This window comes from Elephas maximus, chromosome 5 (assembly GCF_024166365.1).
Source record: "Elephas maximus indicus isolate mEleMax1 chromosome 5, mEleMax1 primary haplotype, whole genome shotgun sequence".
NCBI lineage: Eukaryota > Metazoa > Chordata > Mammalia > Proboscidea > Elephantidae > Elephas > Elephas maximus.
The window spans coordinates 112,557,833-112,585,494 of NC_064823.1; the positions used below are offsets into that span (position 1 = coordinate 112,557,833).

Genomic DNA, 27,662 nt, shown 5'->3' on the forward strand with positions numbered 1-27,662 from the left:
CATGAATTTAAATAAAGTTGATATACTCAAATGAGCAAGGACTAAATCTTAATTACAAAACTGTTACTAAAGGGGACTGCAGTTATATAATCAGATGGAAAGGTCTTTAAGCATAGAATTTTAACACCTAGCAGGAAAGAGGTGGTCAACAGATTTATTGGGAAAAAAGTTTCTGTTAATACCTCAATGAACCCAGACTCCCTAAGCTGGTTATATACATTTGCTGATAGTTTTTGGATTTGATTTGTTTCAGTGAATTTATGAATTGGTTCAGAATTTAGTAGGCAAATATTCTCAGTAGATATTAGAAAATAAGTACTGGTTATCAAGGTTTTTTTTTTTTATCAAAGTTAGAAGAAAATGTTGGTTGTTTTATCATCTCTTTTTGGAGCAAGTGACGGGGAATGTGCAATTTAGGCAGTTATTTGATAGTTTAAGTTAAAATCCTAATAACAAAGACTGGGGAAAAAAAACTTTTGGTAGATTAAGGGTTTTGAGAACTTGGGAGTCAGTTCATCCAAATTAGCTGTTTCTGATGATAGAAATCACTTGAGACTTAATCAACTATTTTGTATATATGCCTAACCAAAATCAAACTAAGATTATAAACCAGAATTAAAGTGGAAGGGCCACTATTATTTATCCATGTGTTAAAAGCACAACATCAAGGAAGTTCTCCAATTGACCAACTAGTTGCCAACAAAAAGAGCTTCATTTTGGGGTGAATGCATTTGACCTTGTGGTTAGAAAAAAATATCAAAGTCAATTGATGATAAATATAAACCTTGTAAAGGCAACAGAGTGAAGAAAGACGTTAAAAGACTATGATTTTAACCGTCATTGAGCACTCTGATTTATGTCACTAAATTCATGTGCAAGACTTTATATTTGATGAGCATACGTGTTTCACATACATACATGAACAAAGTTGTCACGCAGGCTCCAGGAATAAGCTTCTGCCTAATAGCCATTGAATACCTACAAATCAGGGACTGCTTTAACTATTTCCAACCATCATCTGGAAGATGTTCAGGAGGAAAAAGGGAAATTTTAAAATTTGTTTGAGAAATGGAGGGTGCTTGCAGAAAACATCTATCCAGGCTGCTTGGGATTTTATGATGTTGTTGTTAGGTGCCCTTGAGTCAGTTCTGACTCATAGCGACCCTGTGTACCACAGAACAAAACACTGCCCAGTCCTGTGCCATCCTCACAATCGTTGTTATGCTTGAGCCCATTGTGTTGATCCATCTCATTGAGGGTTTTCCTCTTTTCTGCTAACCCTGTTCTTTACCAAGCATGATGTCCTTCTCCAAGAACTGATCTCTCCTGACAACATGTCCAAAGTATGTAAGACGCAGTCTCGCCATCCTTGCTTCTAAGGAGCATTCTGATTGTACTCCTTCCAAGATAGATTTGTTTGTTCTTTTGGCAGTCCATGGTATATTCAATATTCTTCATCAACACCATAGTTCTTCTTCAGTCTCCCTTATTCATTATCCAGCTTTTGCATTTATATGATGTGATTGAAAATATCATGGCTTAGGATTTTATAGCCACTTATGTACAGATGGGAGACAGTTGATGGAAACAGAAGTCAAGAAGACCTGAGCTTTTATTTGTGTCTTTGCCATTTACTATCTGTGTAACTTCTGGGATACCATACAACTTCTCTGCACCTCGGTTTCTTAATGTGTAGTACTAGGACTATACTGCTTACTTTTTAGGGTTGTGGCAATGGTTAAAAGAGGCAGTTTATATAAAGACACTGAAATTGGCAAAGCACTTAGGATTATACAAAAATAAATATTATCTTATCATTGACATACTTTGTATTCTCTATTTTAGCTGTCTACGAAGGAGTAACTTTTTTTTTCCATTTTTTTTGATATGTAAAGCTGCGTTCTTGTGTCTGAAATGATCTTTAGATCTATCTACTTTTGTAAAACGGAGAAGCAGATCTCTCACACTAGGCGGTAATGTACCTAGCCCCAGTCAGTTGTATACAAGCTTAATTCTGACTAGGTTTTAGTTAAGTAGGAGACAATGGGAAGTTGTAAGGTATAAACATCTTTAGTCACAGAGTGAAAGGTAAGGACAATAGGAAATAGAAAGATGTATTGATGAAAATGTATTTTTTAAAAAAATTATCATGCTTTAAGTGAAAGTTTACAAATCAAGTCAGCCACGAAAACTTACGTACGCCTTGCTACATACTCTGTTGCTCTCCCCCTGATGAGACAGCCCACTTCCTCCCTCCATTCTCTCTTTTTGTGTCCCATTTCGCCAGCTTCTAACCCTCTCTACCCTCTCATCTCCCCTGTAGACAGGAGATGCCAACATAGTCTCAAGTGTCCACCTAATCCAAGAAGCTCACTGCTCACTAGCATCCCTCTGCATCCCATTGTCCACTCCAATCCATGTCTGAAGAATTGGCTTCGGGAATGGTTCCTATCCTGGACCAACAGAAGGTCTGGGGGCCATGACCACCGGGGTCCCTCCAGTCTCAGTCATACCATCAAGTCTGCATCCCGCTACTCTCCTGCTCCCTCAGGGGTTCTCTGTTGTGTTCCCTGTCAGGGCAGTCATCGGTTGTAGCCGGGCACCCTCTAGCTCTTCTGGTCTCAGGCTGATGTAGTCTCTGGTTTATGTGGCCCTTTCTGTCTCTTGGGCTTGTAATTACCTTGTGTCCTCGGTGTTCTTCATTCTCCTTTGGTCCAGGTGGGTTGAGACCAATTGATGCATCTTAGATGGCTGCTTGCTAGTGTTTAAGACCCCAGACACCACCCTCCAAAGCGGGATGCAGAATGTTTTCTTAATAGACTTTATTATGCCAGTTGACTTAGATGTCCCCTGAAACCATGGTCCCCAAACCCCTGCCCCTGCTACGCTGGCCTTTGAAGCATTCAGTTTATTCAGGAAACTTCTTTGCTTTTGGTTTAGTCCAGTTGTGCTGACCTCCCCTGTATTGTGTGTTGTCTTTCCCATCACCTAAGGTAGTTCTTATCTACTATCTAATTAGTGACTACTCCTCTCCCACCCTCCTTCCCTCCCCCCTCTCAGAACCATCAAAGAATATTTTCTTCTCTGTTTAAACTATTTCTTGAGCTCTTATAATAGTGGTCTTGTACAATATTTGTCCTTTTGAAACTGACTAATTTCACTCGCTGCAATGCCTTCCAGATTCCTCCATGTTATAAAATGTTTCACAGATTTATCACTGTTCTTTATCAATGAGTAGTATTCCATTGTGTGAATATACCATAATTTATCCATTCATCGGTTGATGGGCACCTTGGTTGCGTCCATCTTTTTGCTATTGTAAACAGTGCTGCAATAAACATGGGTGTGCACATATATATCTGTTCGTGTAAAGGCTCTTATTTCTCTAGGATCTATTCCAAGGAGTGGGATTGCTGGATCATGTGGGAGTTCTGTTTCTAACTTTTTAAGGAAGCACCAAATCGATTTCTAAAGTGGTTGTACCATTTGACATTCCCACCAGCAGTGTATAAGTGTTCCAATCTCTCCACAACCTCTCCAGCACTTATTATTTTGTGTTTTTTGGATTAATGCCAGCCTTGTTGGAGTGAGATGGAATCTCATTGTAGTTTTCATTTGCATTTATCTAATGGCTAATGATGATGAGCATTTCCTCACGTATCTGTTAGTTACCTGCATGTCTTCTTTAGTGAAGTGTCTGTTCATATCTTTTGCCTATATTTAAATTTGGTTCTTTGTCTTTTTGCAGTTGAGTTTTTGCAGTATCATGTAGATTTTAGAGATCAGGCGCTGATCAGAAATGTCATAGCTAAAAATTTTTCCCAGTCTGTACGTAATCTTTTGACTCTTTTGGTGAAGTCTTTGGATGAGCATAGGTATTTGATTTTCAGGAGCTTCCAGTTATCTACTTTTTCTTCTGCATTGTTAGGAATGTTCTGTATGCTGTTTATGCCGTGTATGAGGGCTCCTAATATTGTCCCTATTTTTTCTTCCACGACCTCATCATTCTAGATTTTATATTTAGGCCTTTGATACATTTTGAGCTCTTTTTTGTGCATGGAGTGAGGTATGGGTCTTGTTTCATTTTCTTGCAGATGGATACTCAGTTATGCCAGCACCATTTGTTAAAAAGACTACCTTTTCCCCAATTATCTGACACTGGGCCTTTGTCAAATATCAACTGCTCATATGCAGATGGATTTGTGTCTGGATTCTCAATTCTGTTCCATTGGTCTATGTATCTGTTGTCGTACCAGTACCAGGCTGTTTTGACTACTGTGGCTGTATAATAGGTTCTAAAATCAGGTGGAGTAAGGCCTCCCACTTTGTTCTTCCTTTTCAGTAATGCCTTATTTATCCGGGACTTCCTTCCCTTCCATATGAAGTTGGTAATTTGTCTCTCCATCTCATTAAAAAATGTCATTGGAATTTGGATGGGAATTACATTAAATCTATAGCTCTCTTTTGGTAGAATAGACATTTTTGCAATGTTATGTCTTCCTATCCATGAGCAAGGTACGTTTTTCTACTTATGTAGGTCTCTTTTGCTTTCTCGCAGAGGTGTTTTGTTATTTTCTTTGTATAAGTCTTTTACATCTCTGGTAAGATTTATTCCTAAGTATTTTATCTTCTTGGGGGCTACTGTAAATGGTATTGATTTGGTGGTTTCCTCTTGGATGTTCTTTTTTTTTGGTGTAGAGGAATCCAGCTGATTTATGTATGTTTATCTTGTATCCTGATACTCTGCTGAACTCTTGTATTAGTTTTCTTGAGGATTCCTTAGGGTTTTCTGTGCATAAGACCATGTCATCTGCAAATAGAGATACTGCTACTTCTTTCTTGCCAATCTGGATGCCCTTTATTTCTTTATCTAGCATAATTGCTCTGCCTAGGACCTCCAGCACAATGTTGAATAAGAGTGATAATAAAAGGCATCCTTGTCTGGTTCCCGATCTCAATGGGAATGCTTTCAGGCTCTCTCCATTTAGGTGATGTTGGCTATTGGCTTTGTATAAATGCCCTTTATTACGTTGAGGAATTTTTCTTCTAGTCCTATTTTGCTAAGAGTTTTTATCAGGAATGGGTGTTGAACTTTGTCAAATGCTTTTTCTGCATCAACTGATAAAATCATGTGATTCTTGTCTTTTGTTTTATTTCTATGATGAATTACATTAATTGTTTTTCTTGTGTTGAACCATCCCTGCATACCTGGTAAGAATCCCACTTGGTTGGTCATGGTGAATTACTTCTTTGATATGTTGTTGAATTCTATTTGCTATAATTTTGTTGAGGATTTTTGCATGTAAGTTCCTGAGGGACATAAGTCTGTAATTTTCTTTTTTTTGTGGTGTTTTTGCCTGATTTTGGTATCAGGGATATGCTGGCTTCATAGAATGGGTTTGGGAGTACTCCGTCCTCGTCTAGGATCTAAAAAACCTTTGGTAGTAGTAGTGTTAACTCTTCTCTGAAAGTTTGGTAGAACTCTGCAGTGAAGCCCTCCAGGCCCGGGATTTTTGTTGTTGTTGGGTGTTTTTTGATTACCTTTTCAATCTCTTCTTTTGTTATGGGTCTATTTAGTTGTTCTACCTTTGTTTTTGTTAGTTTAGGTAGGTAGTGTGTTTCTAGGAATTCATTCGTTTCTTCTAGGTTTTCAAATTTGTTGGAGTACAATTTTTTGTAGTAATCTGATATGATTCTTTTAATTTCAGTTGGCTCTGTTGTAATATCGCCCATCTCATTTCTTATTGGGGTTATTTGCTTCCTCTCCTGTTTTTCTTTTGTCAGTTTGGCCAGTGGTTTATCAATTTTGTTGATTTTTTCAAAGAGCCAGCTTTTGGTCTTGTTATTTCTTTCAATTGTTTTTTTTGTTTTCTATTTCATTTAGTTCTGCTCTAATTTTTATTATTTGTTTTCTTCTGGTGCCTGAAGGTTTCCTTTGTTGCTGTCTTTCTATTTGTTCAAGTTATAGGAATAATTCTTTGATTTTGGCCCTTTCTTCTTTTTGGATGTGAGCATTTATTGATATAAATTGACCTCTGAGCACTGCTTTTGCTCTGTCCCAAAGTTTTCGATAGGAAGTGATTTCATTCTCATTGGATTCTATGAATTTCTTTATTCCATCCTTAATGTCTTCTATAATCCAGTCATTTTTGAGCAGGGTATTGTTCAGTTTCCAAGTGTTTCGTTTCTTTTCCCTGCTTTTCTGTTACTGATTTCCACTTTTATGGCCTTATGGTCAGAGAAGATGCTTTGTAATATTTCAGTGTTTTGGATTTTGTCAAGGCTTGCTTTATGACCTAATATGTGGTCTATTCTAGAGAATGTTCCATGTGCACTAGAAAGGAAAGTATACTTGGTTGCTGTTGGGTGGAGTGTTTTGTGTATGTCTGTGAGGTTGAGTTGGTTGATTGTGGCATTTAGATCTTCTGTGTCTTTATTGAGCTTCTTTCTGGATGTCCTGTCTTTCACCGAAAGAAGGCTGTTGAAGCCTCCTATTATTATTGTGGAGCTGTCTGTTTCACTTTTCAATGCGATAGAGTTTATTTTATGTATCTTGCAGCCCTGTCATTGGGTGCATAAATATTTAATATGGTTATATCTTCTCTGTATATTTTCCCTTTATTCATCACATAGTGTCCTTCTTTATCCTTAAAAATGGATTTAACTTTAAAGTCTATTTTGTCAGAAATTAATATTGCCACTCCTGCTCTTTTCTGATTGTTGTTTGCTTGATGTATTTTTTTCCATCCTTTGAGTTTTAGTTTACTTTTGCCTCTAAGTCTAAGATGTGTCTCTTGTAGGCAGCTTATAGATGGATCTTGTTTTTTAATCCATTCTGCCACTCTCTGTCTCTTTATTGGTGCATTTAGTTCATTTACATTCAATGTAATTATGGATAGGTATGAATTTAGTGCTATCATTTTGTTGTCTTTTTGTGTGTGTGTTGTTGACAGTTTCTTTTTTCCCACTTAATTTTATGTGCTGAGTAGATTATCTTTATATATTGTCCTTTTCTCATATTTGTTGTCGTTGATTTTGTTCACTATTTTTTTCTTGTATTTTATTTTGATGTGTAGGATACTTTGTCTCTTTTATGGTTACCTTATTATTTACCCCTATTTTTCTACATTTAAACCTAACTTTTATTTCTTTGTATTGCCTTGTCTTCCTCTCAATAGGGAAGATCTATGACTACATTTCTTAGTCCCTCTTTATTGTTTTAATGTTGTCATCTTTTACATAATAACATCGTGTTACCATGTTCTGAGCATTTTTTTTTATGTTGTTTAATTTTTTTGATTTCCCTGTTTGGGTTCACTTCTGATCGCTCTGCCCATTGTTCTAGTCTTGGGTTGATACCTGATGTTATAGATTTTCTAACCAAAGAACTCCCTTTAGTGTTTCTTGTAGCTTTGGTTTGGTTTTTACAAATTCCCTAAACTTCTCTTTATCTAGAAATGTCCTAATTTCACCTTGATATCTGAAAGACAGTTTTGCTGGGTATATGATTCTTGGCTGGCAATTTTTTTCCTTCAATTTTTTATATAGGTCATCCCATTGCCTTCTTGCCTGCATGGTTTCTGTTGAGTAGTCCGAGTTTATTCTTACTGACTCTCTTTTGTAGGGAACTTTGCATTTTTCCCTAGCTGCTCTTAAGATTCTCTCTTTGTCTTTGGTTTTGGCAAGTTTGATTTTAATACATCTTGGTGACTTTCTTTTAAAATCTACCTTATGTGGACTTCAATGAGCATCTTGTATAGATATATTCTCATCTTTCATGATATTAGGGAAGTTTTCTGCCAACAAATCTTCAACAATTCTCTCTATATTTTCTGTTATCCCTCTCTGTTCTGGTACTCCAATCACTTGTAGGTTATTACCCTTGATAGAGTCCCACATGATTCTTCATTTTTTTAAATTCTTTTAGCAGATTTTTCTTCAAATATATTAGTGCCAAGTGCTTTATCTTCAAGTTCAGAAATTCTGCCTTCCACTTGCTCAATTCTGCTCCTCTGACTTTCTGTTGAGTTGTCTACTTCTGTGATTTTTTTGTTAATCTTCTGAATTTCTGATTGCTGCCTATGGATTTTTCTAGCTTATTAAATTTTTCATTATGTTCCTGAATAATTTTTTTTTAATTTTTTCAATTGCTTTATCTGTGTGTTCCTTGGCTTGTTCTGCATATTACATCATTTCCTTCCTGATGTCTTGAAGGGTTCTGTATATTAATCTTTTGTGTTTTGCCTCCAATAATTCCAGGAAAGCACTTTCATCTTGAAGATCCCTTGATTCTTTGTTTTGAGTGCTTGTCGATGTGATCTTGGTCTTTTTCTTTATGTGACTTGATATTGACTTTTGTCTCCAAGCCATCTATAAGTTATTGTATCAGTTTATCTTATGTTTGCTTACTGTGTCATAGCTTCTTGCTTTATTTTGTTCTGATTTGCCCAAATGCATTGCTTGAGCAAGCTAGCTTGATTATTTTCACCTTTAGAGCTCTGATGTCCTGTCTCCAGATGGCTAGATCTGTTATCAGGTATATCAGTCTAGAAGTCCATTCACTTTTCTTATATGAATTCAGTTCAGGTGTCCAGGTAGCTGCTCATCGAGTGTGTGGTGCAGGCTCTGTCCTGCAGTCTTAGATGGGCAGGGGTGATTGGTGTAGGTACTGGTATCTGGTTGCAGCAGGGGGTCACTCTCTGAACAAGGCAGGGGACTGAGAATCATCTCCCAAGTTTCTCTGAGGAAAGCGTGTCCCTGTTCCTTAGAGCATACACGTAGGTGGATTCTGCAGAAGGACCATGGGTACCCAATGTTTTTGATTGTAAGGATTGGGAGGTACCAGTTATCCTTGGATCTGGGTCATGGGTGGCTGGGTGACCTGAGTGGAGCCACCAGTCCTTAGGCCCCTGATGTAGGTAGGTGAGGACCTTGTTCAATAGGCAAAACAATGTCAAACATCAGACACTCACCTCTCCGCCACACATCTGAAGTGGTTAGAGTCTGCCAACAAGGGCCTGTTCTCCTGAAATAGGCCCACACAGGTCCATGCAGAGGGGAAAGGTACTCAAAGTCCATGAACTGTTTATGCCTGGACAGGAGCCGCTCCTGTCCTGAGCTCCCCTGGTTAGTGGAACTGGCAAATTATCCTTTCCCCCAATTGCAAATTTATTCCTTCTTTTAGGCCAGGAGGATGGCTCTAGGCACTCAACAGGGCTTATCTCAGGCCCAGGGAAATCAGCCACTGAAGCTGGCTTGTTGCGGGGGAGCACGGTAAAATATATGCAAGTACTTAGGTTTTGCCGAGAGTGCCGTTCTTCTCTGGTTCTGGAGGTATGAGTAGGCTGTGTGGGTGGCTGCTTCTCCCTGAGGAAACTGCGGCAGATCGCTAGTACCATCCCACCGCCGCCGCTCCCATCCTAAGTGATGGAGGTATACACAATATACAGAATAGACTCAGATATCCACTCTCTGATTGCATTTGAGGGACTCCAACCATGGCCTGTGATGTTTTCAGGTGGTGAGAGAGGTTTCAAAGGAACCCATTTGGCACAATGGTTAAGCACTCAGCTGCTAACTAAAATGTCTCCTCTTGGAACAGACCAGTGGCTCCAGGGGAAGAAAGACCTGGGGATCTGCTCCCATAAAGATTACAGCCTAGGAAACCCTATGGCACAGTTCTCCTCTGTCCTATTGGGTTGCCATGAGTCAGAATCTACTTGATAGTACACAACAGAGAGGTTTCATCCAAATCTCTTCAAAAACCCTGGTCAACGTTAACTTTCTATTCCATATGGAGCAGGTTCTATGGAAATCCACAAATGGAACATCTGTCTCCCCATAATCCAGCCAGATCCTCTTTTTCGAAAGAAATTTGTGTGGGTGTGCTTTAGGTGAAGGTTTACAGAGCATGGTAATTTCCCATTCAATAGTTCATACAGAAATTGTTCCATGATGTAGGTTGCATTCCCTGTAATGTGTCAGCACTCTCCTCCTTACCACCCTGAGTTCCACATTTTTATTCTTTCAGTTTTCCTGTCCCTTCCTATCTTCTTATCTTTGCTTTTGGGCATATGTTGTCCCTTTGGCCTCATGTAGATGATTGTTCCAAGGATCACCTTCCTCACATGCGTGCTATTGTTTATAGGCCTATTATTTGGCTGAAAGGTGATCTCCGGGAATGGCTTCAGTTCCAAGTTAGAAGGGTGTCCAAGTGCCATAGTCTCAGGGGTTCCTCCAGTCTCTCTCAGACCAGTATATCTAGTCTTTTGTATGAATTTGAATTTTTTTCTACATTTTTTTTTTCCATTCTAACTGGGACCTTCTGTTGTGACCCTGGTCAGATAGTGGTAGCTGGGCACCATCTATTCTTCTGGTCTCAAGCTCGTGGAGGCTGTGGTTCCTGTGGTCCTTTAGTCCTTTGGACTCTTTCCTTGAGTCTTTAGTTTTCTTCACTTTGCTCCAGATGGAAAGAGACCACTAGTTGTATGTTAGATGACAGCTCGAAAGCTTTTAAGACCCCAGATGCTACTCGCCAACTTTCTTTCAAATTTGCAATCCGTAATTCCTGCTTTCAGTTTCTGACCCTTAAGCTTTCTCTTGTCTTTATGAAATTTCCTTTGTTTTAAAGTAAGTGTGGCCTATAATTATGTAGTGGCTATTTGAATAACACAGGAAAAATGATTTCGAGATTGAATTGTTTAAACAGATTAAATTGTTTTAAGAAATGATATAAATTTAATCCCTATAGTCATATAAATTAAATACTGTATAATATCACAAATGTTGATGTTATAATCCTGAACACAAAATATTTTCCAAGAATAATTGAAAAAATCATATAAGAATTTGAAAATGCTTGTTATTATGGAATCATTACAACTGTAAGAACTGATATACACATGTCGTTAGGCTGTTCTTATGTGCCGTTCAGTCGGTTCCAACTCATAGTAACCCTGTGTACAACAGAACAAAACACTACCCAGTCCTGCACCATCCTCACAATTGTTGCTATGTTTGAAAAAATTACTGTGGCCACTGTGTCAGTCCATCTTGTTAAGGGTCTTCCTCTTTTTTTCTGACCCTCTACCAAGCATGGTGTCCTTCTCCAGGGACTGGTCCCTACTGATGACATGTCCAAAGTATGTGAGACGAAGTCTTGCCATCCTTGCGTCTAAGGAACATTCTGCTGTACTTATCCCAAGACAGATTTGTTCCTTCTTCTGGCAATCCGTGATATATGCAACAACAACAACACAACAGAGTGGTTTCATGCAAATATCTTGAGAAACGCTGTCAACCTTTTTTTCTTTTTCCACGTGGAACAGGCTCTGTGGGAATCCAACATTGTAATTCAAAGGCATCAATTCTTATCTGGCCTTCTTTACTCGTTGTCCACCTTTCACATGCATATGAGGTGATTGAAAATACCATAGCTTGGGTCAGGAGCACCTTATTCCTTAAAGTGACATCTTTGCTTTTTAACACTTGAAAGAGATCTTTTGCAGATTTGACCAATGCAGTGTGTCCTTTGATTTCTTGACCACTGATTCCATGGGCGTTAATTGTGGATCCAAGTAAATGAAATCCTTAACAACTTCAACTTTTCTCCAGTTATCATGATGTTGCTTATTGGTTCATGTCTTAGGCTGGGTTCTTTAGAGAAGCAAAACCAGAAATGAGCATGAATATACATAGAGAGATTTATATTAAGGAAATAGCTCACACAATTGTAGAGGTTGGAACGTCCCAAGTCCTTGGACCAGGATAGAGTCCTTTCCCAATTCACAGAGCCGCAGATGCTGGTGAACCCAAGATGAGCAGGTTGGAGAGCAGGGATCCTGCTCACAGGTTGTGACAGTTGAGGAATCTCCAAGGTCGGCAGGCAAGACTGCAAGGTTTCTCCTGAGTCACTTAGCTGCAGGGGCTGGCAAACCCAAGATAGGCAGGTCAGGGAGCAGGACTCTTGCTTGCAGGCTGTACAGATCAGAGAATCCCAAGATGGACAGGTAAGCTGCTAGCTCAAGTCCCAAGAACCAGAGGTCAGACAAGAGATACCTGGTGGATCCAGAACAAGCCAACAGCCTTTGCAAGGTGAGCAGGAAGGAAGTAGGTGGTGGAAGGTGGAGAGATGAAGGCTGAGGGGGTTGTGAGCCACCACAGGGCCCACCCCCATTGGTACCACTCAGTAGATTCCATCATGTAGGTGATCACATATCAGATTTCAACAGGGAAGTGATCACAACATTATACGACTGCCAAAACACTGAGAATCATGGTCTAGCCAAGTTGACACACAATTTTAACCATCACAGTCCAGTCGTGAGGACTTTTTTTTTTTATGGTGTGATGTAATCCATATTGAAGGGTGTAGTTTTTGATCTTCATCAGTAAATGCTTCAAGTTCTCTTCCCTTTCAGGAAGCAAGACTATATCATCTGCATATTGCAGGTTGTTAATGAGTTTTCCTCCAGTCTTGATGCAGTGTTTCTTCTTCATATAGTAAAGCTTCCCTGATTATTTGCTCAGCGTATATTGAATAAGTATGGTGAAAGGATACAACCCTGACACACACGTTTCCTGACTTTAAACCATACAGTATCCCCTTATTCTGTTCTAATGACTGCATTTTGGTCTATGTACATGTTCCTCATGAGCACAATTAAGTGTTCTGGAATTACCATTCTTTGTAATGTTATCATAATTTGTCATAAATGTCTTTGCACAGTCAATAAAACACAGGTAAACATCTTCCTGGTATTCTTTGCTTTCAGCCAAGGTCCATCTGGCATCAGCAATGATATCCTTCCTTCCATGTGCTCTTCTGAATCCAGTTTGAATTTCTGGCAGTTCCCTGTCCAAGTACTGCTGCAGCCGCTTTTGAAAGATCGTCAACAAAATTTTACTTGCGTGTGATACTAATGATATTGTTTGATAATTTCTGCATTCTGTGGGATCACCTTTCTTTGAAATGAGTACAAATATGGATCTCTTCCAGTCAGTTGTCCAGGTAGCTGTCTTCCAAATTTCTTGGCACAGACAGTTAAGCACTTCCAGGGTTGCATCTGTTTGTTGAAACATTTCAATTGGTATTCCATCAATTCCTGGTGTGTTGTCTTTCGCCAATGCCTTCAGAGCAGCTTAGACTTCTTCCTTCAGTATCATTGGTTCTTGATCATATGCTGTCTCCTGAAATGGTTGAATATCAACCAGTTGTTACAGTGACTTTGTGTATTCCATCCATCTTCTTTTGATGCTTCCTGCATTAATATTTTCCCCATAGAATCCTTCAATATTGCATCTTGAGGTTTGAATTTTCTCTTCAGTTCTCTCAGCTAGAGAAATGCCTAGCATGTTTTTTCCTTTTGGTTTTCTAACTCGAGGTCTTTGCACATTTCATTACAATACTTGACTTTGTTTTCTTGAACGGCCCTCTGAAATCTTCGGTTCAGCTCTTTTACTTCATCATTTCTTTTGTTTGCTTTAGCTACTCTGCATTCAGGAGGAACTCTCAGAGTCTCATCTGACATCCATTTTGGTCTTTTCTTTCTTTCCTGTCTTTTTAATGACCCGTTGCTTTTTTCATGTATGATGTCCTTGGTGTCTTCCTGCAACTCATCTGGTCTTCAGTCATTAGTGTTTAATCAGTCAAATCTATTCTTTAGATGGTCTCTGAATTCAGTTGGAATATACTCAATATCATATTTTGGCTTTCATGGACTTGTTCTAATTTTCTTCAGCTTCAGCTTGAACTTGCATATGAGTAATTGTTTGTCAGTTCCACAGCTGGCCCCAGACTTGTTCTGACTGAAGATATTGAGCTTTTCCATTGTCTCGTTCCACAGATGTAGTCAGTTTGATTCCTGTGTATTCCATCTGGTGAGGTCCATGTGTTAGTTGCTGTTTATGCTGGTGAAGAAAGATACTTGCAATGAAGAAGTCATTGGTCTTGCAAAATTCTATCATGTGATCTCTGGCATCATTTCTATTGCCATATATATGTATATACATATACCTTAAAATAAATGTATAGGGAAAAATATCCTTAACATAGTCCCTCCTTCCCCTAGACTTCCTCCACCTTTATGAAACAGCATTGTATTAATATTTTACAGAACACAGTTTGAGAAATACTATTGTATAATCAGACATTATTAAATAGACAAAAATAAACACAATTACCTGGGAATTTGTTAGAAATGCGAATTCTTGGACCCCACCTTGTTGCATGCCATGGAGTCATTCCAACTTATAGAGACCCCATCTTAGACCTACTGAATCAGCAAATCTGGAGGTGGGGCCCAGCACTCTGTTTTAGCAAGCCCTCCACATGATTCTGATGCAGCTTAAGTTTGTGAACCACTGCCCTAAGCTGACCTTCAGAGTAAGTTTTAATATCTCAACAATCTTTTCAAACAGTCCAGTTGCCAGAACATATCAGCTATAATTGTTCTAAGGAACTTATCTCCCCTTGCCCTCACTTCCAGTGACACGGTATTTTCTGCTTTTCAATACTCATACAAAGTCCTTTAAAAATGGCAGAATGATTTTACCAGTCTTTAAACTACTTGGGTGAAATCTCCATCTTCTTACATTCAACCCATATTACATGCTTTCTACGTTACCTAGCTATTTCTGGAACAATAACTCTAAGGAGCTTATTACTCTCATTTTTGTTGTTGTTTCTAATTTCTCGTGCTAATAAAAATTCAGTTAACTTCTCATGTTTACTTTCTCTCTTTTCCAAAAAAAAAAAAAGATGTTATAAATATATATATTTTTAAATTAAAACTCTTAACAGAACAGTCTGATCTATACTTTTTGTCTCTGCTTCTAAAAGATACTTCTTCAAGAAAGAATTCTCTCATTCTCCCTCAACTATCTTTCTTTGTGTGGCTCAATCTTCATCCTTTAAAGTGGGAAATGTTCTGATTTATATTTATGAGGAATAACTTTAGACCTAGGACATTAAGCTATACAAAATGTATATTGCCTTTTTTTTGACATAAACCTAATCACCCAACCAGTATCCAACGGAAATATTCCACCTTGACAACAAATGTTTTTCTTTTCATGTGAATAAACTAGCCTCTGGCCATACATTCTTGTACATCATTCATTCAAGGAAATAATGTTTAACAGAGTGACAATTTAAAATTTTTATTAGTAATAAAATGCCACATTATACATAATAATAACTACTACCATTATGGAACACATTGTGTTCTTGTGATTGTGACAAGTAGTTTACATATATTATCTCAGCTAATACTCATGAAAGCCTTCACAGATGAGGATAAGTGACTTAATCAAAGTCATATAACTAGAAAATGTTTGAGTCAGATTGGAACTAACTCCAGAATTCCTGAATTTAACCATCAAGCTAAACCCAGAGTATGGGCTATTCCTTTGCCTGAAATCTGTGTTAGTAAAATTATTATGGTACTCCCACCTTTTTTCTTCTGCCAAACACAGCCATGCACTTGTTGATGAACCAGCCTTATTTAAACATAGGAAAGAATCTCAGTAGTGACCATTATTGGAAGCAGAGGAAAACTAACATTTAAAGAGTCTTTCATGAGCGATTTGCTGTGTTCAGTGTCTCAGATTATACTGTCAGCAATCTTGTGAGATAGGTATTATTGCTGCTATTGAGAGGCTAAGTAACTTGCCCAAGATCACACAGCTAGTAAGCTGGAGAGCATGAATAGGTCTAATTGTAGGAGAGCTAGACTTTGATCCCAGTCACCAGTGGATGGTCTACCTATTGTTAAAGGTGACAGGAATCATTTTTGTACTTAAGTTATTTACCAGTGTATTCAGCTATCCAAAGATGCATTCATCACTGCCATTATGGTTTTTCTTTTCTTCATTCCTGTGGCCACCTTCCCTCTTTTGAACAGATAACTTCTTTACTAAAATTCAATCAAATGATAGACTATAAAAACCCTCAAAGGCTAAAAGCTTTTGTGTCTCTGCACTGTCTGTCATAACAGTGCCCAGGGGCAATAGATCTTTGAAGAAACAAGGTTCCTGGTAAGTAACTGGGGTTTTTTTCTAACTGTAAGTAAGCACTGTCTCCTGATTTTACTATTATCTACATTTTTTTCTTGGTAGCAATACATTATCTCACTGAAATATAAAATGCTTGTAAAAACCTGTTCTCTCACATCTGTATTTACTCTTTAATTATCTCACCCACCTAGCCTGTAAAACTGGTAATTATTTTTTCACACTTATTTACTTCATACCTACTAGGTCCTGTTACAGAAGTCAAAACTGACATATATGTTACCAGCTTTGGACCTGTTTCTGATGTTGAAATGGTAGGTATTTGGGAAATTCAATGTAACTTTCAAGGTTTAAAGAAAACGTGCAGAAAAGAAGGCAATTAATATTTATTTTGTTGTCAATCATGCCAAGCCAGAAAGTCAAGGAATAGCCTAATTAGATCAAAGATTTTCTAAGAAGGAAGACATTGAATTTGTATTTCAGCTCTAACATGGGTGTAGTCATGGTTTGTAGTTATTCCCAATAAAGAGCTTTCTTATTACCAGTCCCCACAGCACAATCATATATGTAAGTATTTTTTTATTTTTGTTTTTCCTGAGAAAACTATTGAGGAAGAGAAAATCATAGACTGTAATTAGTATGGGTATGAAACTAGATTCTCATCCTAAGAGACTTACTTTTTAACATTTCATGTTGGCCCAATTGCTCACACTTCCTCTCTCTATCTCTTTCTCCTTCCGTCTCTCTCATACTCAAAGAGCTTAGAATACCAAGCAATGGGTCAGGATAAATACATCTGTTCAATTCTGCTTTCATACGTTGTTGTTGTTGCTGTTGTTAGGTGCCGTCAAGTCATTTCTGACTCATAGAGACAGTATAGGACAGAGTAGAACTTCCCCATAGAGTTTCCAAGGAGCAGCTGTGGATTTGAACTGCTGACCATTTGGTTAGCAGCCAAGCTCTTAACCACCTGCTACCAGGGCTCTGCTCTCATATACTAAATATATTAGTTTATATAACAAAGATGCTATTTTTTTTCCTTTGACCTTAAGCATCTAGTGATTTGAAATCCTTGAGTTATTTGACTAATTTTAATGAAGTTTGTGAACATAAAATTTCTCTGATCTTTTACATGTTTTATTTTGTCTTAAGGAAATGCCTTCTATTTTATGATTAATTACGCAATGATATTTGTTACACATTAACTCATTTTGGTACCTGGTCTAAATTAGAATACAAGTGTAATTACCTACTATTGGCAGTTTTATTAATTTATAGTAATTATTGTTGAATGACTAATATGTATAGTAATTTATCTGACGAATGTAGTAGATTAAGGTATCAAGATGGACATAACATGCTTTAATTGCTGACAATCTTTCTACTCCATTGATGTAAAATAATTTCTGCTCCTATTAATTTTATTTTTATTGGGGTAGTCTTTTTATGAGTGGGAAACCCTGGTGGCATAGTGGTTAAGTGCTATTGCTGCTAACCAAAAGGTCAGCAGTTCAATCCACCAGGTGCTCTTGGAAACGCTATGGGGCAATTCTATTCTGTCCTGTAGGGTCGTTATAAGTTGGAATCGACTCGATGGCAATGTTTTTTTTTTTTTTAATAAGTGGGAAAGAAGGCAGAATTTAGTGCATTTTTTTGTGCACATTTATGTGTAGTCATCATAATTTGAATATGCCACAAACTCCTTTCCCTAGGAATACACAATGGATGTCTTCTTCAGGCAGACATGGATTGACAAAAGACTAAAATATGATGGTCCCATTGAAATTTTGAGGTTGAACAATATGATGGTAACAAAAGTGTGGACCCCTGATACTTTCTTCAGAAATGGAAAGAAATCTGTCTCACATAATATGACAGCTCCAAATAAGCTTTTTAGAATTATGAGAAATGGCACTATTTTATACACTATGAGGTAATCCCTTCCTTCCTTCCTTTCCATTTTAAGGGAGCTATAAAACTATTTTTAAGAAAGGGCTGATTTTGTTTAATTGCATTTTTCCATCATAGACTCACCATAAGTGCGGAGTGTCCCATGAGATTGGTGAATTTCCCCATGGATGGTCATGCATGTCCTTTGAAATTTGGGAGTTGTAAGTTAAAATAAAAATGTTTTCAGAATTTATGATCACCTCATACAAGCTATTTATATATGTAAGTGATTTTTCATAACCTAACATTTATCATTGTCAATGACTGCAACTGTCCAAGGTTTGGTTTTTAGAAGATTATTTATTAACTAATATTTAAAGATAAAGAAGTAAAAATAGCTCAAAACAAAAACCTATTTCTACATATAGTCTAGTTAGATCGACTCATAATAATGAATAGATTGGTGGCCAGCAGTAAAATTTAGGGATCTCTGAATGCTATGTGTTAGTGCATGCTGTAACATAGAAAATGTAAAAGGTTTTTTGTTTTCTAAATTTAACAGTTTCTATTAGCATCGCTATGAGTCGGAATCGACTCATCAGTTATGGGTGATTGTAAGCAGAGTCCTTTATGGCAGTCTTGAAAAAAAGGCCAGAAAAGGTTCAGGGCTTGCTGACATGACATAGGTTAATATAAGCAGCATTATTAGTGTAAAAGTGGCTGAAGAGTGGCAAAAGCATAGTAGGAGATGTGGCCTGCGATGTGGGCTGAGCCAGATCACATAGTGCCTTATAGACCATGTTAAGAAGTTTGGATTTTATTCTAAATGCTATGAGAAGCCATTGGAAGGTTTTATAAAGGGTCATGGCATGCTTTGATTGATATATCCCAATATTGCCCTGGCTCTTCATTGGAGAATGGATTGTAGAGAGGCTAGAGTAAGAACAGAGAAGAGTTTTGAGGCTATTGTGTTGGTTCAGGCAAAGATGGAGATGGCTTAGATTAGGATGATAGTAGAGGAGATGGCATGAAATAGATGGATTTGCGATATTTTTTGGAGACGAAGACAAAAGGATGAAATGAATGGATGGGAAGGAATATGGGATTTTTTTCACCCAAGCATCATTCTCTGAGATGGCAGCAAAATGCAATTGCCTCTTCTAATGTCTGCCTCAAATATTTGGTGCAATCAGAATTTACCAAAAATAGCTTTTACTATTGCTTCAGACTCTTAGTCGTACTGATTTTGAAACTGTTGCTTGCTGTTATCATTGCTTATTCCTTAACTTAATGAGAATTGGCAGTCATCATTCTTTTCATAACCCTTAGTAATCACAATATTCAGTGTGCTAACTAGAAGCTAGAAAGAGTCATTTGCTTTCTGACCAGTGATTTAAGAAGAGAGGAGATAAAAACAGAAAGACACATAGACAAAAAGAGTAAAAGGGTGTTTTCACTGGGAATGAATTAAAATCAGGTCTTGCAACTGGTTCTTCCTGGTTCAGTCATGACTGAGGAAGCAAAACCAGAACAAACCTGAAGTTTTAAAATATGGGTGAACCAGATTGATACCTGGAGTGGGAAAAATTACAAATTGATTCCCTGCTAGAAACCTAATCTCCTTCTTAGAAAACAAGTGCAGCAGAGTAAACGTTGCATAGCAACCAAATCTCTTACCCTTTGGATTTTGAGCAGAGTCAGAAACAGTGGTGTCCCACTCAAAGATGGTGGCCGACTGCGCAGCTTTGAATGTGTGTCACTCTCCACAGCCCTACCAATAATCCAATCTCACTCATCAGACTCCTGAAAGGGCTCACTATGCATCTTCCTAGTCATCCATTCCAGGGCTTCGAGCCATAATTTTTCCCATTCTGGTTATTGTTTGGGATCTCCCAAACTGTAAAAATTCTGATCTGTTCTGGTTTCACTTCTTTTGCCGTAACTGAACCAGTTTGAATCAGTTTGAAGCCCTGATTAACATCCATTTGTGCTGTAATAATTTAAACTCCTAGGTAGTTTTATCTAGAGAAAATCCTTCCCACTACCCACTCCCATCTAGTTCTCACATATAGTGCTCTTATAGTGTCTTGAACATAGTAGATGCTTAATGATGTTTTGTATAAAATAAAGAAATCACATCTTGGAAGCTGATGTTTTGAAACTGGGAATTAAAAAGAGAGGCACATACTACTCAGCAAATAAGGGTTCTAATTACTATGAAAGAGAAAAACACCATTTAACTATGTTTACAATTCATAGCAATGAGAAAAACCAGGGAAGAAAGAGGTTATTCCAGCCAAGAGAAAGATACCTGATTTAAAATGTCTTGGCAGGAACATAGTATACACCGACTTTAAATGTATGAGGAGGTGTGAATATACTTCTGCAAGTAAACACTGAACATGACTGTGCATTGCTAAATGATAACACTAGCCTCATGGTTTGTTTTGCAAGGTCACTTATAAAGAAATTCTCCATAGATATTGACGCTTTCTGTAGGATAAAACAATTCTGCCAAAGACCTATTTATTGTTCTTGAGCCATTTTAGGAAAGTTTACGGGAGGTGGTACACAATTCATTTTGGTTCTTTTCAACTGATTTGTTTGTGAGCCAAGCTGTCTATTCTGAGTAGACTGGTAAGCAAGCAGCTGGTCTCCATTTCCACTGAACAGCGAATAATAGAAAATGGGCTTAAATTGCCGCTGGGAGGGATTTGTTGAAGATGGAAGGGAAAATGTCCTGATTGTAAGAGTTTAAAGGTAGTGGAGCTGGTTGTGTAATTATATTCCCTGGAGGGCTTTACAAACAGCATAGCTAGTTGTCACTGCTGAGTGGTTCCCAAACAGTGTGGGTATTGCCCAGAGGCACAGTCTGGAATAGGTGACCCCTGGAGTGTGCTCCCAACACTAGGATTTGTTTTTGTTGTATTGTTATAGGCAGCATCTGGTATATTTCTAAATGACAGAGCTGCATTAGGATGGAAGAAATTATTATTGGTCAAGCACTGGAAGTGAGTTAGAAATGAAAGAAGTAGCAGTTTGACAGTACTTTTGGAAAGGTTTAATAGTTCTGCTTTTCAACAGCTTATCCTATTAGTACAGAGATGTTCCCAAGTGTATGCATGCATTTGTAGCTTTTTAGTTACCTTGTTTTTAGTCTTCCCTCCTCCAATTCTTTGGCATGAAAAGAAATATTGTCAAGTTGCAAGCGTACTTATTTAATCTCTACAGTTTTCTAAATCTCAGACATGTTTGACTAAATCATAAGGATGATTGTTTTCATTTGTTCCATCTTTCTTGAACATGTGGAATATTCTTAAGTGTTGACATGGAGTGCTGATGAAAAGTCAGCACTGACTTTAACCTTATTCCGTGCTGTCTTTCAGATGCATATCCGAAGAGTGAGATGATCTATACCTGGACAAAAGGTCCTGAGAAATCAGTAGAAGTTCCAAAGGAGTCTTCCAGCTTAGTTCAGTATGACTTGATTGGACAAACAGTATCAAGTGAAACTATCAAATCAATTACGGGTGAGATGTTTAACAATTAAAGTCAATACTAATTAGCAATAGAGTTTTGTCCTAGCTTTTTCATTGAAATATCCAGTGTTTTCAGGGGAATGACAATAAGTTTCCAGAAAGAGAGTTGGTGCATAAATCACAACTCCGGAGTTTTTGTTTATATTTATAATCTTATTTTAGTTTAAAATAAATTGTGAGTTGGTAAGATGTGAGAAGTGAGTTGGTTTAATTATTCAGAAACAAAAGTCAATAATGAAATATATTAAAACTGTTTTCAACGCAGAGATTAAGAGGCAGAAATTTCCACCACAGATTTTTTTAACACTAGAATTTCCTTTTAGTGTATGTGTGTGTGTATGCTTTCCCAAAATAGTTTTTTATCTTGCCTAATTTCATGGTTCCCTTCTGCTTTGTTCAAAAGCAAAATCTAAAAAGCTTAATTACCAAGTATATTCAGGATATACCTTGAAGTTGTCACAGATTTTATGTATGGATGATTATTATTGATGATCCTTGTTCTGTATTTACAAATGGAATATGAATGGAAAGAAACATAGAATTTTGTTTTTTGTCGTATTTAATGGGAAAAAATCCTCTGTTATTGTTTACTCTGAATATGTTCTTTACATACACATATCACCAGGAAAAAATATACTTTGAATCAATGACCAATGACATTCATGTTCTAATTTGCAAGTAGGATTGAAAACACACCTGGGAGGATTTAAAGTGTCTGAACCTTGGGTTCAGTCTGTGAATAAGGCTACTGCTTCTTAGGTAACTTTCTTAATACATCCTTTTCAGATGTAATTTTAAAAGATCTTAGCAACATAAAATGATACTGGTGAGGAGTGTGTTTTTTAGCTCGAGTAGACACATGAGACTAAGTGGGCAGCTCCTGTCCAGAGTCCAGAGGTGAAATGAGAGGACAGAAGGGGACAGGAGCTGGTTGAATGGGCATGGGAAATACAGAGTGGAGAGGAGGAGTGTGCTGTCACATTATAGGGAGAGCAACTAGGGTCACATAACAATGTGTGTATAAGCTTTTGTATGAGAAACTGACATGAATTGTAAACTTTCACTTAAAGCACAATAAAAAATAAAATTGTCATATACAATAAAAAAAAATCTTATCAACACTACCACAAATCTTTTGGTCTGTTTCACTTATTAGCTTTTTAGACATTTGGTCCACAAGCCAATAAACATCCTTGAATTCAGGGTTGTTATACATTCCTTTATGTTACACATGTCTGTTTGTATTTTCCTTCATATGTGTAACATTCAGAAATACAGTTCTTTAAAACTGTCAGTCTCTCCCTAAGTTAATATGTTTGTGTGTGTTCCCATGTTTTCTAGTGACTTTTCCGTGAAAGTAAGGTTTAAATTCTACTCACAAAAAATGGTGAAAATGAAGGCTAATTGCATTAGCAATATTAGACTTTCAAAATAAAAAAGCACTGCAAGAATTTTTTTAAAAGTTGTAGCTCAATTGATTAAATTGCTAAGTCAGTACGTAGAAAGTGTTTTTCTGCACAATGATGTTCAGTACCATCTCCGCCCTCTAGGTGGGAAACTATATACTTCTCAGTGTTTGAGTGCTACGTGCAAAAGATAATTTCCTTGCCTTGAATACTGGTTTTTAGTCTGAAATATATGATTAGGAAGCTGTTGAAAATTTGCCTGCAGAACCAGTAACTCATTTTTCTCATGTTTTCTTTGTAGGTGAATATATTGTGATGACGGTTTATTTCCACCTCAGACGGAAGATGGGTTATTTTATGATTCAGACATACATCCCATGCATTATGACAGTCATACTTTCTCAAGTTTCATTCTGGATAAATAAGGAATCAGTTCCAGCTAGGACTGTATTTGGTAATTGCAATTCATTCCTTGGGTGTTTTTATCCACATTGCATTTTGATCATGATTCATGGGAACAGCTCTTAGAATTTGTGTTTAAGAAAGCCTTAGATAGGTATCTATCAGGCTGTACTGCATAAAGAATCATATAAACTTTCATTTTTATCTAGCCAATCCAAAGTAATAAGGTCTGGGGGATATGGGCAGTTTGTCCCTTCCTCTAAGGCCTCATCAAATTTCCCTTGTTGACAACTAGGCATATGAGGACCAAATGTGACTCTCGATATAATTTCACTTTTGGTGATATTCTTGGTCTCCTAGCTTAATGCTGTGTAATTGAATTAAAATTATATCTAGGTGTTAAAATGAAATGCACTGGGAGCTTAAAATAAAACAAATAGAAGTCATGGCTGAATGAATATGAAAGCCTCAGAATAATTTGACTTGTAATGAAGAGGAAAAAATGCAAATGATTTAAATCCATTGAATTGGAAGGTATTATATGCTTAGTTTATTAGCTCAGTGTTATATTCTACATACTTCTTTTTATTTTTATAGTGGCTTGCTATATGTGGTATTCTATACCATATGGAAACCCTGGTGGCATAGTGGTTAAGTGTTGCGGCTGCTAACCAAGAGGTCGGCAGTTTGAGTCCACCAGGCGGTCCTGTAGGGTCGCTATGAGTTGGAATAGACTCGACAGCACTGGGGGTTTTATACCGTATGAGGAAACTCTGGCGGTGTAGTGGTTACGTGCTACGGCTGCTAACCAAAGGGTCGGCAGTTCAAATCTGCCAGGTGCTCCTTGGAAACTCTATGGGGAAGTTCTACTCTGTCCTATAGGGAATCGACTCGACGGCACTTGGTACTGGGTTATACCGTATGAAGCCCAAAATACATGAGTTCTACATTTTTATATTTTAAGTCGTTATTTAACAGTCACACTCTTAAATATAAAAATTAGTTACAATTATGTTTAATTTAATATCAGAATTCTTTCTCTAGGTCGTTGTGAGTAGTAAAAGCAACAGTGGTGGGATAAGAAGGAAAATGATGAGAATTGCAGTGGAATGGAAGTAGTCATCCCAAGAGATGTCTATTTCTTTTTGCTTTTCTATTTGGTAGGATCAAAGCCGTGTTATACTACCTCTTACCACACATCCACTGAAGCGATGCTGGTGAGAGGGGCCTAGGGGCAGCGGGAGCTTTCCCAAAATTCTGATGATTGTCATCCTACCTCCCCACTCTTTTAGTAACTACTAACATACAGCAATGTCTTAGTGTCCATAGTAGAGCTGAGCGTGGGGGTATTTCTTCCGTGGACTCCTCTCTTAATCTTAGGTTCACCAAAGAAGGTACTGGAATCACACTGTGGAAACTCTTAAAGAAGGGTCAGTGCTGGAGGCAGGATGTGATTCTTAGGAAGGTAGTCAGAGAGTATAATGGTACTACCTATTTCATGGATTTATGAACATTTATTAAAGAAAAACTGTACATTGCAAGTGTTGAGTAAAGTTTAGCTGTTAAAAATAGGTGTGAGATGAAATGAGAAAAGAAACCTAAGATTTGGAGCCCGTCAGGTTAGGATTTAAAACCTGAACCTGCTGTTTTTTCCATCGATAAAACTGTGATGGTAAATCTGTACCTCATACATTTCTTGTATGTCATTGAGTCGACTCCAACTCCTACCAAGCCTATATGACAGAATAAAACTGCCCTTTAGGGTTTCCTAGGCTGTAATCTTTACAGGAGCAGATGACCGATGTTTTCTTCCATGGAGCTGCTGGTGAGTTTGAACCACTGACCTTTTGGTTAGCAGCTGAGCACTTTACCATTTCACCACCAGGGCTTCTTCCTCACTGACTAGGGAGGATTTAAAGAGCTATTTAAAGAGTTATATAAGTTACTTGTTATAAGGTATATGGAGCACTTCTTCACTCATACTTCTCTCACAAGGGAGAGATTTATTTTCTTCTGACTTGGTTTCTTGTCTTATAACTGTTTTTAAAGAAAATATATATCTTTCTAGTGTTTACTGTCAGAGGCTCCACTAAGGCCTTCATGCTCAGTATCATTTAGTGCTCACACTAATTCTTGGATCCTTTCACACATGTTCAAATATGACTTGAGTAGGCAGGAAGTACCTGCTGAGACAGCTGGGCAGGAAGTACTGCTGAGACAGCACAGGATCAAAGTTCCTTAACTTTTCCCACTACAAATAATATCAGTATTTTAGAAATAACCATCATCAACAATAAAAAAGCACTTATGTTTCTATTAGGGTTTATAAATTTAAAAAGTCACTTGTACACGTATTATTATCTTTTGGCTACGGTCCTGAAGAACTTCTAGAACAGCAAATACTAACCCACCGTAGGTGACTGATGAAGAGGTTACTGTGCTATAAGTGCAGACTCTGGAGCCAGCTAGCCTAGGTTTTACCCCCAGGGGCCTACCAGTTACTAGCTGTGGATCATCAGTGAGTTACTTCTGCTTCAGTTTTCTCATTTGTAAAAACAGGATGAATGTTATACCTACTTCATAACAGTTGTTATGAGGATTAAATGAGTGAATTTGGATAAAGCACTTGGAACAATGCCTGTCACATAGTAAATACTATTTAAGTGCTATTTACTGTTATGGCATTCCACAAGCACCATTCCATTTGAGAATCACTGTTTGATATGCTAATGTGAACGTCCTATGTATTTTATTGTTATTGTTAGTAACTTTCAAATATGTTCCTGATGGATTTCCAAACTGGCAGCCACTATTCTATACCACTTGTCCCCAAGTAATAGGAATTTCCAGTGGTGTGAAAAGTAGTAGCACTGATGACAACTGCCCCTACCCAGAATTCCCGAGCCAAATAAAATACTGTAAAGAAATTAAGTAGCATGTAGTAGTGATGGAGTCTTGGCAGGTACAAACGGTTAATGCGCTTGGCTGCTGACCAATAGGTTGGAGGTTCAAGACCACCCAGAGGCTCCTCAGAAGAAAAGCCTGGCAATCTACTTCTGAAAACTCAGCCACTGAAAGCCCTATAGATCACAGTCCTGCTCTGACACACATGGAGTCACCATGAGTCGGGGTCAACAATATGGCAGGTGTTAGCAACGATACTGGTAATACTAGTAATAATAACAAGATTTACCATAGATTGATAGGCTTTCATCTTACTGAGTCGCCACAATAACTCAGCAAGGTAGACATTGTTAATTTTTATAGATAAGCAAAATGTCTCAGAGAAATTAAGAAACTTATATGAAGTCTTATACTTGATAGTGGTGGACTCAAGACAAGTTCTGTCTAACTTTGAGGTCTGCACCATTTCTACTGTGCCATTCTGTCTTCACAGGGGTTGTGAGGATGTGGGGGCTTGTGGAGAATTTCAGAACTGCTGAGTAAGATTGTATGGATGTGTGCTGAAGATATTTTACGGGCACCTTTTTCCATTTGGAATGTGACATTTGCCCTAGTTTTGTGCCTGTATGCCAGGATGTTGGTTTTGATTGATCAGGGACATAATGCCTAGTAATTAAGTCTTCAAAGATGCATCAGAATGGTCAGTTAGTTTGTTCACTGGGAACACTAGACACTCTAGGAGGGGAATTTCCAAAGGATGTTAAGTTTTAGTATATTGGGGGCATTAGTGATCTATTTCATATGGAATTTAGATAAAAATTAATTCTAGACTAGTTTTTTTCTTCACTAACTCTCTTTCCTTTCTTCACTTACAAGGAGAGACTTTGCTAGGTAAGAGCTGTCAGTAAATGCAATGCAAAAATAAAGAAAGAAATAAAAGACAAAAGTAGAGCGTGCTAAATTCTCTCCAAAGTCCTCTATTTCCAAAGCTGTGTGCCTCCAAGTCTTCTAATTACTACAGTATAGTAAAACATTAAACGTGAGTAAATGCCAGCTGGCATGTCTAAGTCATTGCTATTTCATTTTCCGGGATTGGCCAGCCAAAAATTCACTCTTGTATACAGTCTTAGCCTACGCTTACATGCCCTCTCCCAGATCCTGGGCCAGCCAATATGGTGCATATTCAGCATTCTAAATGTAGGGACTGGAATTAATACTTAAAGATGTAAAAAAAAATTCTATGGTTATTGAAATGTTTTTAGGGCAGAAGCTGGCTAAGCTATTTATGAATTTACCACAGATGTACTGCCTTCCTAGATGCAGAGCAAGCATGGATTATTACTTATCTTCAAGTCTTAAGCATCTGCTTGATATTCTGTTGGCGTGCATTCAACCAAATGCTCTACCTAAAACTATGTATAAAAATCACAGTCCTGTCATGCCAGTGCATTTCTTCAAATTTGAACAAGAAGCAGAAAGAACTTTTCAATGTCTGAAAAGATGGCAAATT

At 37.7% G+C, this 27,662-nt stretch overlaps 1 protein-coding gene across 2 annotated transcripts in view; it reads left to right on the plus strand.

Moving 5' to 3' along the window:
- Positions 1-27,662, plus strand: part of GABRA4 (gamma-aminobutyric acid type A receptor subunit alpha4) — a 105,846-nt gene that overhangs the window by 15,059 nt on the left and 63,125 nt on the right. For both annotated transcript variants that reach the window (XM_049886304.1, XM_049886305.1), the window contains exons 3-7: positions 16,258-16,325; positions 17,724-17,944; positions 18,040-18,122; positions 21,288-21,431; positions 23,148-23,300. In XM_049886304.1, the coding sequence (XP_049742261.1) occupies positions 16,258-16,325; positions 17,724-17,944; positions 18,040-18,122; positions 21,288-21,431; positions 23,148-23,300 (669 nt within the window). The remainder of the gene's footprint in view (positions 1-16,257; positions 16,326-17,723; positions 17,945-18,039; positions 18,123-21,287; positions 21,432-23,147; positions 23,301-27,662) is intronic.